Source organism: Telopea speciosissima, chromosome 3, assembly GCF_018873765.1.
Source record: "Telopea speciosissima isolate NSW1024214 ecotype Mountain lineage chromosome 3, Tspe_v1, whole genome shotgun sequence".
In the NCBI taxonomy this organism is placed as follows: Eukaryota; Viridiplantae; Streptophyta; class Magnoliopsida; order Proteales; family Proteaceae; genus Telopea; species Telopea speciosissima.
In genome coordinates, this window is record NC_057918.1 from 12,022,453 (window position 1) to 12,034,506 (window position 12,054).

General features: G+C 40.0%; 3 protein-coding genes across 3 annotated transcripts; 2 read left to right on the top strand and 1 right to left on the bottom strand.

Moving 5' to 3' along the window:
• Window positions 1–182: 182 nt before the first annotated feature.
• Window positions 183–1,719, bottom strand: LOC122654450 (geranylgeranyl diphosphate reductase, chloroplastic). Its single transcript, XM_043848538.1, has one exon. The coding sequence runs from the start codon at window positions 1,681–1,683 to the stop codon at window positions 223–225; it is 1,461 nt and encodes a 486-aa protein (XP_043704473.1). The 5' UTR covers window positions 1,684–1,719; the 3' UTR covers window positions 183–222.
• Window positions 1,720–2,661: 942 nt separating this feature from the next.
• On the top strand, window positions 2,662–4,365 carry LOC122653968 (GDSL esterase/lipase At1g74460). The gene is made up of 5 exons (XM_043847935.1): window positions 2,662–2,993; window positions 3,105–3,235; window positions 3,320–3,559; window positions 3,665–3,914; window positions 3,998–4,365. Exons 1-5 carry the CDS (start codon window positions 2,762–2,764, stop codon window positions 4,327–4,329), a joined length of 1,185 nt encoding a protein of 394 aa, XP_043703870.1. The 5' UTR covers window positions 2,662–2,761; the 3' UTR covers window positions 4,330–4,365.
• A 2,768-nt stretch (window positions 4,366–7,133) lies between these two features.
• Window positions 7,134–9,078, top strand: LOC122654852. The gene is made up of 5 exons (XM_043849121.1): window positions 7,134–7,285; window positions 7,391–7,836; window positions 7,937–8,323; window positions 8,455–8,675; window positions 8,761–9,078. The coding sequence occupies exons 1-5, from the start codon at window positions 7,134–7,136 to the stop codon at window positions 9,010–9,012; spliced, it is 1,458 nt and encodes a 485-aa protein (XP_043705056.1). The 3' UTR covers window positions 9,013–9,078.
• The last annotated feature ends 2,976 nt before the right edge of the window (window positions 9,079–12,054 follow it).

Below are 12,054 nucleotides of genomic sequence, written 5' to 3' on the forward strand. Positions count from 1 at the left end.
TCGTTGCTTACTGTTAAAATTTATAGCAGGTTGGTTGATTACTGTTTTAAATTTGAATTCTGGAAACCTTAACGGAAATTAACTGCCATCCATCCATAACTGTGGAGGTTTTGGGGGTTGCATCGGTTCACAAATCATAATACAGTAGCAATTACATATTACATAAATATATATATATAAAAGAAAGAACCAAATCGCAAAATCCAGCTTATCGGGAAAATCTCACAAACTAATCTTGTCCATCTCTCTCCTCAAGGCATTGGCTCTGACTAAACTCCCAATCGTATTAATGGCGAGCTTGATATCGTCAAGTGGGTTACCAGGCACAACCCTCTTGTACAGGTAACTATCGAACGTCATCTTCTGCACATACTCATCCGCACACATCTCCACAAAGGCTTCCCTTGCCGGATTCGACCTGTAAAAAACCTTCTGCAACACATCCAACACCTTATAAGTTGGCCAATACGTCTTGTCCCACTTCTCCAGGTACTTCCTCAGATCACTTTCCTCCACCATCCTCTTCCCATTCTCCGTCCCCTCCACTATCGCCTCTGCAACCATTCTCCCACTCTTCGCCGCAAAGTATATCCCCTCGCCGGAGCATTTGGTCACGTAACCGGCGGCGTCACCCACTAGGGCTACTCTCCCTGCAAGCCTCTTGGGCCTGGGATGCTCAGGGATCGGGTGAGCCTCAACCCTGATGATCTTCCCTCCATGGATCTTCTCCTGTGCTCTGTTCCTTGTTGCCAGCTGGAACTTCTTGATGTCACCCTTGTGGGTCACCGTTCCTGTCCCCACCGCCACGTGGTCGCATTTTGGGAACACCCAACCGTAGAAATCGGGTGACACGTCATCTCCCACGTACATCTCGGCGAGATTTTCATAATACACCATCTTATCGTCCGGGATTTTGACTCTCTCCTGAAACGCGATGGCGTAGTCGTATTCTCCTGCGCCAATCGCCTTTGCCACGCGCGAGTTGGCCCCGTCTGCGCCGATCACGGCGTCCACCTCTAACGTGCGCTTCTCCCCGACTCCACCTGTTATTCCATTGTAAGCATTGTAGTGGAGGACGTAGGGTGAGTTGGCGTCACCTGGTAAGTCCATCTTGAGGAAGAGACCGTTGATGATGGTGGCGCCGGATTTGGCGGCACGATCACGTAGGTATGCGTCCAACACCTCCCGGCGCACCATACCGATGTACTCGTGGGGCTTTAGAGTTCTGCCCACGTCGACTGCCACGTTGGACGGGGAGATCATCTTCATCTTGGTGACTCGACGGTCGATGATGTCTAGAGGTAGGTCGAACTCCCCCACCATGCAGAGAGGGATGGCGCCACCGCATGGCTTACAGTTGTCCATCTTCCGTTCGATTAGGTATGTCTCGATGCCACCCTTCGCTAGGGTTTCGGCGGCTGAACCCCCAGCTGGACCACCTCCAATAATGGCGACCCGGAGGTTTCGACCGGAGATTTTGGGGCTCGATTTTGCCGCGAAGATGTGTAATCCCCTGCGATTTGTCCTGGTTGGTAGAGATTTGGTTAAGGACAACGAATGGTGGTTGTATGGAGTGGATTTGCGGAGACCCACGAAGTGTTTGATGGTTTCACGACGAGATTTAGTGGTTTTTGGGTCACAGCTGGAGGTAGAGAACCCGGAATTAAGGGCAATGGACGCCATTTTCCCGGTACCTGAATTTTCAGGCGAGGAGTGCTCTTGCCCTTTTTTGTTATCACCAACACAGTGTGGATATGATATCTGATATTTCGAGCTACTGGCCGTTCGATTTTGGGAAATCGATGGTTGTTGTTTGTCATGGATAATGCGATAAGATTTCTTCCCTCCCCACACCCTTATGTTCTCAATTATGTCCCCGTGGGTGACTCACCCGATTAACCTGATAAGCAGAAAAAGTATCTACATATATTCCTCTAAAATAATGCTATCCTTTTTTCTTTTTTTCGCACTTCGATATAATAAAGTGAGCTACCTAGATCACCAAAGGGGTTATCCTATTACTGTCCTTCCGGAATTCCGGTATTTATGTCTTCTCCGTTTTTAAGTGTCTGCTATTGAGCCACGTAGTCCCTTTCAGCCAGGGGTACGCATTTCTAAATTATTTAGACAATTTATCACTTAAGCAAGGGAGTGGCGAATGTATTCATGCCACGTGTTTTTTAACTAAACATTTCTTCTAACCATATGATTAGTTGGACACTTGGACCCCACCAGATCCGTTGGTCACATCAGATCAGATCAGTCGCGGATGATTGGAACTGAGTGTGATCAAAAGGTTATGAATCATATCATAGATGGGTCCCACTCCAACTGAGGTTCTAGATTTCCATCCCCCCTGGGTATAGATATATTAGGTCACTCTCTGCCATGACAAATTGGCAATTCGGATTTCATACTTCACCATAAAAGAAGAAGTTAAGAGGTTGTTGCAGGTAGGTTTTGAATTTGCAACGGTTGGTTGCTTGGTGCATCCAACCCCTCTACTCTCTCTCTCTCTCTCTCTCCTTCTCCAATGTAATAGTAAACCCACAATTGGCCAACTGTCTCCATTTTCTTCTTGTTTTGTTCTTAACAAACCCATGCATATATGGGCTTTACTACAAGCTACCTCCTTATGTTTTAAATCCCACCATCAATTACAGTTCTTCATCTCAAGAGATCAAACCACAACACAAGCTTCTTTACTTTGCTAATTGAGATTCTTATCTAGCTAGAAATCACAGAAATTGATTCAGCAGAAATGAGATTCATAGGGTTGATTACAATCTTGCTCTTCTTAGGAATTGCAACTGAGTTGGGCTCTTGCAAACTTGTACAGTTCATCTTCGGCGATTCCCTTTCCGACGTCGGTAACAACAAACACCTCTCTAGGAGTTTAGCAACAGCCAATCTGCCCTGGTATGGAATCGATTTCGGAAATGGACTGCCAAATGGGAGGTTTACTAATGGCCGAACTGTGGCTGACATTATTGGTAAATTGAGTAAATCTATATCTATACTTCTCTGTTTCAGGTGTAATTAATTAAACTTCAATTCTCAGTTTCAAGACTAACTAAGCTTCCTGTGTTTATTATTAAAATTAGGTGATAAAACAGGTCTCCCAAGACCACCTGCATTCTTGGATCCATCCTTGGATGAGGATATGATACTATCAAATGGAGTTAATTATGCCTCTGGAGGTGCTGGAATCTTGAATGAAACTGGTACCCTCTTTGTAAGTTACACTACTACTTTTGACACTTTTTTAACTCTGCAATTTTTATTAGTTTTGAAATTGAATCTATTTTATCACTTGCAGATACAAATGCTTCCATTCTTTAAGCAAATTGAGTTGTTTCAAGGAACACAAGAGCTAATAAGGAATAAAATTGGTGCAACAGAGGCCCAGAAGTTCTTCGAAGGATCTCGTTATGTGATTGCCATAGGAAGCAATGATTTCATTAACAACTATTTGATGCCAACTTACAGAGATTCATGGACATATACTGATGATGGTTTCATCAACTACTTGATGACAACACTAGATCAACAACTTAAGGTAAAGGATACAGCAATCAAAACTACTCTTCCATGTTTAATTAACCTTCTATGATTTTGATTAAAACACTAAGGTGTGGTGTTTTTGTGATTTGGTTTTGAACAGCTATTGCACAGCTTAGGTGCTCGACAATTAATAGTATTTGGGCTAGCACCAATGGGTTGTATCCCTCTACAACGTGTTCTAAGCTTAACTGGGAATTGCCAGGTCAAAACTAATAATCTAGCTATCAAATTCAACACTGCTGCAACAAAGCTTATAGAGAACTTATCAGGAAACCTTCCAAATGCAACTTTCAAATTTGGGAATGCTTATGATGTAGTTGCAGAAGTAATTAACAATCCTCAAAAATTTGGTGAGTACATATATAATATCTTCTTCTTCTTCATCTTAATTAATTCCTTATTTTGATGATAATAACCAATTTCTTGTTTGTAGGTTTCAATAATTCAGACTCTCCATGTTGCTCATTTGGAAGGATTAGACCTGCTCTGACTTGTATCCCTGCATCAACATTGTGTCCTGATCGAAGCAAATATGTGTTTTGGGATGAGTATCACCCTTCAGATAGAGCAAATGAGATGATGGCTGATGAGATCATAAGTAAACTTGGCTTCTTGGGTCCTTCAAAAGCACCAACTGCTTCTCCTGCTCATGCTCCTGCTCCTGCTCATGCTCATGCTCATGCTCCTGCTCCTGCTCATGCTCATGCTCATGCTCCTGCTCCTGCCCATGCTCATGCTCATGCTCATGCTCCTGCCCCCCACTAATGAATAGATATCATTGTGTGGCAGCATTATAAGCTGCAAATTAATTTCTTGTTTGGGTAAACCAGTGAGTTAAATATGGATTTTATTGTTATTCAGGTGTGTAACATCACATTTTTCTAATGTAATTGATACAAAATTTCTAGTTCAACTGAATGGGGATTTACTTGTGGATTCAACTGAATCAATTCCGTGTTCTAGTTCCCAGGAAGAGAATAAAACACAGCTTATCCATTTTGATTGGACCAACCAGAGAGAGTTTTTAATAGTTTGGTTAGTTAGGTAATTAATCTAAGTATAGAAGCAATTGACTGGTAAGCCTCCTCAATGAGGTAAGGAGATATATGGGCCATGACGTAGCACTTCAATCTGTACTGCAAAATTATCTCCTCTAGTTCTCTGTCCGGTCCAGTTCCCCAGTCCCTCTAATAAGGGGGGTGGACCCCACCAGAACAGAGTGTTCGAGCAAGGGTAGGGTGGTTATTGCACCCCACCCCTTGTTAGGGGGATTAGGGAACTGAGCAGGGCAGGGAACTGGAGGGGGATAAAGATCCGAACTTAGGTTTAATTAAAAAATGGGGAAGATTTTCATGCATGGTCGCATGAGAGAGAATGGATTACGATGTGTAAATAGGAGAGGTTTTGTCATTTCGACAGGCTCATGTGAGAGGGGGGACAAGACCGTGTACAGTGCACGGAACCTTTTGCCTAAAAAAATAACGCTGAGAATCCTAAAGTGACAAAGGTTGCCACAAAGGAAATGTCAAGATTAAGATTTTCTCCCAGCTAGTGAACAATATCTGCCATCAATTACAAAGTTTAAAAACCTGGAATTGAACACACTATCAGGCACCATTGATTTCGATTCAAATCGAATTGGAATTGGGCCAGACGTCAGGAAGAATCAAAGATTTCCACATATCTATGATTTTTTTGGAGGTTTTTATTCAAAAGACTAGTAATCTTTATAAGGGAAAAAAAATTTTGGGGAGGTTTTTATTCAAAATACTAGCAATCTTTATAAGAAAAAAAAAATTTAGGGGGAGTTGGGGTGGGGTAGAATCTTATTATAAGAGATTGACTATAAGAAGGGGAAAGGTCAAAAATAAAGATCCAAGTGCATACATGCAGTAGTTTGAAAAGATAGGTTTATAAATCAAGGCATAATTCGGAATCAGCTTTGAATTTGTAGTTCCGGTTCTTTTAAACAACGATTAATGTTTAAGAATCGTTGTCCCCTCCAATTCGCTGCCTCTCCAATTCCTCACATAGGGGCAGAAATGATCATCCTACCCCTTATCCAAAAACACTGCCCAAGGTGGGATCCACTCCACCGTATTAGAGGAATTGGAGGTGATAATTAATCGAATAAGGGGGAGGGGGACCAGAGGAGGGAAGTCATGGGTAAATCTCAATGTAATCACAGATAGTGACAATAATATATCATCACCATCCTATATAGCACACGAGACAAAAACCATTAATGATGATAACTTTGTCATTACCCAAAATACCCCCTATTGTATAAGGGTTTTAGCAAACAACTTTGCCCAACCATAGTTACACCAAGCAAGACCCAAAGTACATTAACCAATATTCATCCTAGATCCACAGAAGAAATAATCGTCTCTCTTACCCCTTCCATCCCTTCTTCTTGCTGCTACCCACACTAGGTGTAAAGATGAAAGTCTTTTGATCCCTATCAACACCAATTTATGCAACATCCCCGTTATTTCTCGACTCTTTCAAATCAGTTCGGCAATTTGTGTTTAAAACGACAAAAAAACGGTATGCCATTTTATTCATGTTTTAAACGCGTTTTAATTAACAGAATTACACCAAGTAAGACCCAAATAATATTAACTAATATTCAACTTCTTTTTTTCCGGTAAATATCGATTTATTGATCAGCAGAAAAAGGGCGCCCAACTGGGGGAATACAAAGATCCTTCAGCCAAGGATTGGAACTCGGCCACACTATCGAATTCTGTAAAAACAGGGCCTTCCTTGCTAGGGAGTCTACTACAGAGTTTGCCTCCCTAGAAATAAAAGTGAATTTACAGTCCAAGAAGTAAGGGGCTAGGAAAAGGATGTCTGAAATAATGGCTGAAGCTCAATAGTTCCTTTGCTGTCCGACTCAATCTCGATATAGTCCACTCCCATAGCCAAAGCTTCAAGCATACATGATCGGATGGCCAAAGCTTCCCCTTCCCCAACTTCACCGAACTGGGTAATCTCAGATTTCGCAAATAAAGGACTTCCTAGGTCCACAGAAGATAGAATCGTCTCTCTTACCCCTTCCAGCCCTTCCTCTTGCTCTACCTACACGGCTACACTAGGTGTGAAGATGTAATTCTTTTGATCCCTTAAAACACCAATTTATGCAAAATCCAAACTGGTGTTTTGGGACATGAATCTTCCTATGAAGGGTTTTCAGATAATTTTCCCTAACAAGAATAATGCAACCAATTAGGGTTTAAATTTTAAGTGATAATGAGATGTAATCCCCAAATTGGGATTGAAGTTAGGATGTTAGACAAGGCTTATCTAGTCAATGATGTTCAATATGTATATTACAAGCCAAGCTTTGTCTGTCTTGGTGACAAAGTGTGCAAGTATAATTAATTACTTAATGACCCACTACCAAATAAGAATTTCTAATGATGAGGCACTAATTTCCTACTCATTTCTTTCTTTACAAGCATTAAAGTCCATATGTAGTTACTAAGAAAGGACCCAAAACCAGGAGACCTGTAAGAGTCTAGATTCCCAAAGTGGTTAGGAGATAATGAAGGATTGAGTCTAAGATGGCTTTTCTTTCATCTTGTTGGTTTCTTGTTGAGTATGTTCTCATCCCTGTTGGAGATGAGAAGTGGTTTCGTTTGAGCTTTTTCATCCATCCTCAAATCTTCATACTCTGTCAAGTTTTCTCATGGATTAGAGTATTTGGAGTAAAGATGTTGGCTGTATTATTTTTTCCTTTCAGAATTGTTTGGTTTGTGAGTTACCAAGTGTCTAAATTTTTAAGAATTTGCAGAATACTTTTGCTCTCAATCAACCACAGGACTGTTGAAGAGATTATAAGGTGTGAAATTCCCGAAACTTCTAATTCAATTCGAACAATCATCTCGCGTAATTGTTATCCAGGTGTTCTACCCAATTCATGCAAGATGAAGAGTGTAAAAGTTGAGAGAAATTGGTTTGACGTGAAAGAAAGTATCAAGGAAGAATCAGTAGTTCATGTGGACAAGGATTTGAGTGAGAATGAGTCCTCAATGTATCTTCAAAGCTCTGTTTCACAAGTTACAGGAGTTGATGCTGAGAATGAAACAGATGGATCAGATATCAACAACTTTTCATCATGTGTTTTGAGCTCTGAATCACATGATATGGAAGCAGAAACAGAGACGAACGAAAAAGAAAACGATCAATCGGATCCATTCTTTGCTAAGTACATTGAAAGGATGAAATGGTTTGATCTACTCAATTATGAAAGAACCTGTGGAACAAGTATGTCATCATTATGATCCATTTTTGCATAATTAGCATATGCTTCCTTGGTAGTAAATATGTTTTGATCTCCCACTAACCATCCACTTTATCAGTGTAGGTTCAATCTTAAACAAGCAATTGGGAACTCCTAGTTCATTTGAGAGCAAAGAGCCCAGAGATTTCTCTGTTCCATTTCTCTCATGGAGCAAAATGGATAGAAGAAAACTCATAAGAAGCCTAGAAAATGACTTTGAGATGGTCTATGTGGGTCAGTCATGCTTGTGTTGGGAGGCCCTGCATCATCAATACAGAAAGGTTGAGGCACTTGCATGCACTGGTTCCCAAAATGGTGCTTTTTATAATAATGTAGCAGGAGAATTCCAAAAATTTCAAGTTCTATTGGAGAGGTTCATGGAAAATGAAGGTATACAAGGCAAAAGGCTTTGGAATTATGTGCAGGGAAGATTCTCTCTCAAAAGTCTTCTCCAAGTTCCAGAGGTTTCAGGTTTTTAACTCTACCTTATATTTTCCTTGGTCCATCCTCCATAAATACTAAATCTTATTTGTTGAATCAATAAACTTTTGATTGTTCTTTAGATAGTATTCAATTTTCCATCACAAATTTTGTCCTTGAAGGCTATTTTGAGGGAGAAAATGAAGCAAGGGAAGGAGAAGCCATGGGAGCAAGTGAAGTGCTAGAAACCATAGAGGAGTCCATTATGACATTTTCAAAATTTGTAAACACAGACAATAAGAAGTCATGGTGGAAATTTAGAAGTTATCTGTGGAGTCATCAACCAGTAGAAGATCCAAAAGACTTGGAACTTTCATTTGACCTCACAAAGAGACTTCAAAAAGTAAGCCTTAAATGGTAGTTACTATCAAATCTCCTGTAGCTTTTTACAAAATTGCCATCATATTAACATTTCTTTGTTTTTGAAGAAGGAATTATACCTGAAGGATCTGCAGAGGAGAAAGAAATGCTGGTTGAAAAGAGCTAAGCTAGTTGAACATAATCAAAGAAGGGAGATTCTTTTTAGCATGATAGATATGAAACTCATATCAAGAGTGCTTCAGATGCCTATCATTTCCACTTCTCAGCTTAAGTGGTGCCAAGAGAAGCTGAACAGCATAGAATTCACAGAAGGAAAAGTTACAAGGGTTTGGACTAATTGCCTTTTCCCACCTTCTTAAGGGCACCTAAATGGAAAATGCTAGTTTTGAGCTTGTAGAAACTGCATGTATTCTCATTAAGTTGTTTCCTGACACTGTTAGAAATATGCATATGGCCTATTCTTGGGATTTTCCTCTCCTCCCCCCTCCCCCCACACCCCTAATTTTGGTATATCATCTTTTGTTTTGTTTCTCCCCCCCCCCCCCTTTTTGGTTGTTCTCTATTTTTATTATTGTTTCTTCCTCCTAGAATTTTCTTGTATCCCCTATTGATGGTTGTCTCTTTAGTTAAAGGTTTTCCTTTGTTATCATCTTGGCTTGTCTATTCTTCTTTGTTTCTTTTAATATATTTTTCGGGAAAAGGCTAGGTATGCTAGCGGTATATTGTAAGCTAGCACACTATGCGTCTCTCTCTCCCTTCCTTTGAGGGGCAAGGGAGTCATTTCAAAGGGGGAAGAGAAAGATAGACACATAGGTTGCTTACTTACGGTGTACCGTTAGCAAACCCATCCCTCTCCCTATATTTTAAATTCACCAAAAAAAAATTTGTTTTCTAAATCATGAAATGATTTAGTACTATACCATTTACTTTTAACAGTTGGATAAGAATTTGAGAATCATTTGTATAAATAATTGCTAATAAAGCTGATTGAAGGAAAAGGATCCATGTAGCCGATCCCATTTTGTTGGGATAAGGCTGAGTTGTATAAATAATTGCAGTTGATGATGTGAGATGAACTCTAATCTTATAGTCAAGGGGTTTTGATAGCAACTGCCCACTTTCTGTTTTTTAAAGATCATTTCCCAACTTTGGGCAGTGATATAAAAGCAATCAAATATTATGCCCATTGTTGTAATTTGTGAGGCCTATATATCATTTGTCTTTGATATTGCTCATCATCAAAGAAGCAGTACTTGGAGGAATTGCAGAAATTTCTTTCTATTCCTATTTTTTTAAGGGAGAGTGTGGTGGGGATTAGGTGTAAGGGATCGTCTCCAATCACTGGAAAAATCCAGTGACAGGAGGGAGGGAAGGAGGGGGGAGCTGCAGCTGCAGTTCTATAACAGCTCCACGACCCACCTACCCTCTTTTTGGAGCATAGACCAGGTCTATGTACGTGGTCCGACCTTGGGACCTGATCTTTGCCCATATGGAATCCAAGAGGGTCCACAGAGGGGGCAATGGATTCCAAGTGAGCACAAATAAGGTCCCAAGGTCGGATCACGTACGTGGACCTGATCTGAGTTCCTCTTTTTGTTACTCTCATTAGGGTCTTTGGGAGGCCTCTTTCTCTGGGGATCTTCTTAAGAGTGTACTTTAGTTTTAAAATTTTCTAACCATCGTGGGTATGCAAAAAATAAATAAATAAATAAAAAGGATTGAAATGGATAAGGTCCCAAGGTCGAACCACGTACGTGGACCTGATCTGAGTTCCTCTTTTTGTTACCCTCATTAGGGTCTTTGGGAGGCCTTTTTTCCTGAGAATTTTCTTAAGAGTGTACTTTAGGTTTTAAAATTTTCCTAACCGTCGTGGGTAAGTAAAAATATATATATAAAAAAAAGGAACAAAAAATCCAAAAAATCTTTTTGTCTAATGGGAGAACAAGAACCTTTCTCACATGCTAGGAGGCTATAACTTTCAATGGACATGTTCTTTAAGTCATTAATTAATCTTATATTAAACCTAGAGTAATCTAATTTCTTCACATGTCATTACAAGGCTTTATAAAATTGTTTAAATAAGTGGGGACAATTTAAATCCAATTCAGCCAGTTGATGAGTTTTAAAACTTGGAATTGGGTATGGAATCAGTAACTGATGGATTACAATTTGAAAATTCATATCGTCTCAGATCAGCCGGACTCAGCCCTGACTCACTCTAACTGGATCAGACTAAGTGTATATTGAATAGGGAACCGGGTTTAATTGGAATCACCTTGGTCAACTCGGAGTCAAATCAGCAAATTGATTGGAGTTCCCTAAATGAAATATCAACTAAAGTGAAGCTAGTAAACGGTTCCAGGGCCAACAGACACCTTCGTTCAATAAATAGAGGATGAAATGGCTCTTGGGAGAGTTGGGTGAAATACAAAAATTATTTAAGAATTAAGACACATTTAAAATCTTCTAATATTGATATTAAAAAACTTCACAAATTAAGCTCAGAAATTATAAAATAATTTCATAATTTCTCACCTTATTCGGATCAATATGGCGTTATTTGGCCTATCCCCATCATTTACGTTTATAAAATAATCACCACCGTACTCTAAAAATCAAAATTTCCTTTTTCCGATTCTTTTTCTTTTGGCCACACTCTCTGAAATTTTCAATCATTTTACCTTTTCTTATAGGAGATGGGGCCGGCAGGGATGTAAACGGATCGGATTCGGATCGGATACGGATCGGATTTGATAGGAGCCGGATATTCCCTGGTCGAATACGGATACCTCTAAACGGATTCGGATGCGGATCGGATTCGGATTTTCGACCATCCGTTTACATCTCTGCCTTGTGTAACCCGGACCTTCCTCCCCCTAGCGGATACAATTCACTCTCAATCCATATCTCTTAGATCATGATTCTCTTTTCATCATATTCTAGAACTTGTTTAATCTTCAAAAACCCTTGAAATCATTATTTACTTAATTTTTTATTATTAAGTATTTGGATTTTTTTTCGGACGAATTTTAATCGGAGTATTCGGATTATTTTTCGGATATCTCTAAACGAATACGGATGCCCCTAAACGAATACGGATGCCCCTAAACAAATACGAATGCGAATTCGGATTCGGATTTCGGTTATCCATTTACATCCCTAAATGGGGCTGTTCTGGAAATGATTATATATATAGCAACTACCCAATTACCTTCTCTCCACGTTTTTGTCACCAAGAATCTGTAACTTTGTTTGTTAGAGACCAGGGATTTGCTGTCAGCCGCTCGTTCCATCGATCCAAGTCTCTGGCCGTAATTATCTGCTGCAATTTCCATCCTAAACCTAAACCTCAAGTTCCCCTATGATTTCCCTTTGGTGGGACCCTTTTTTGACGGAACTTA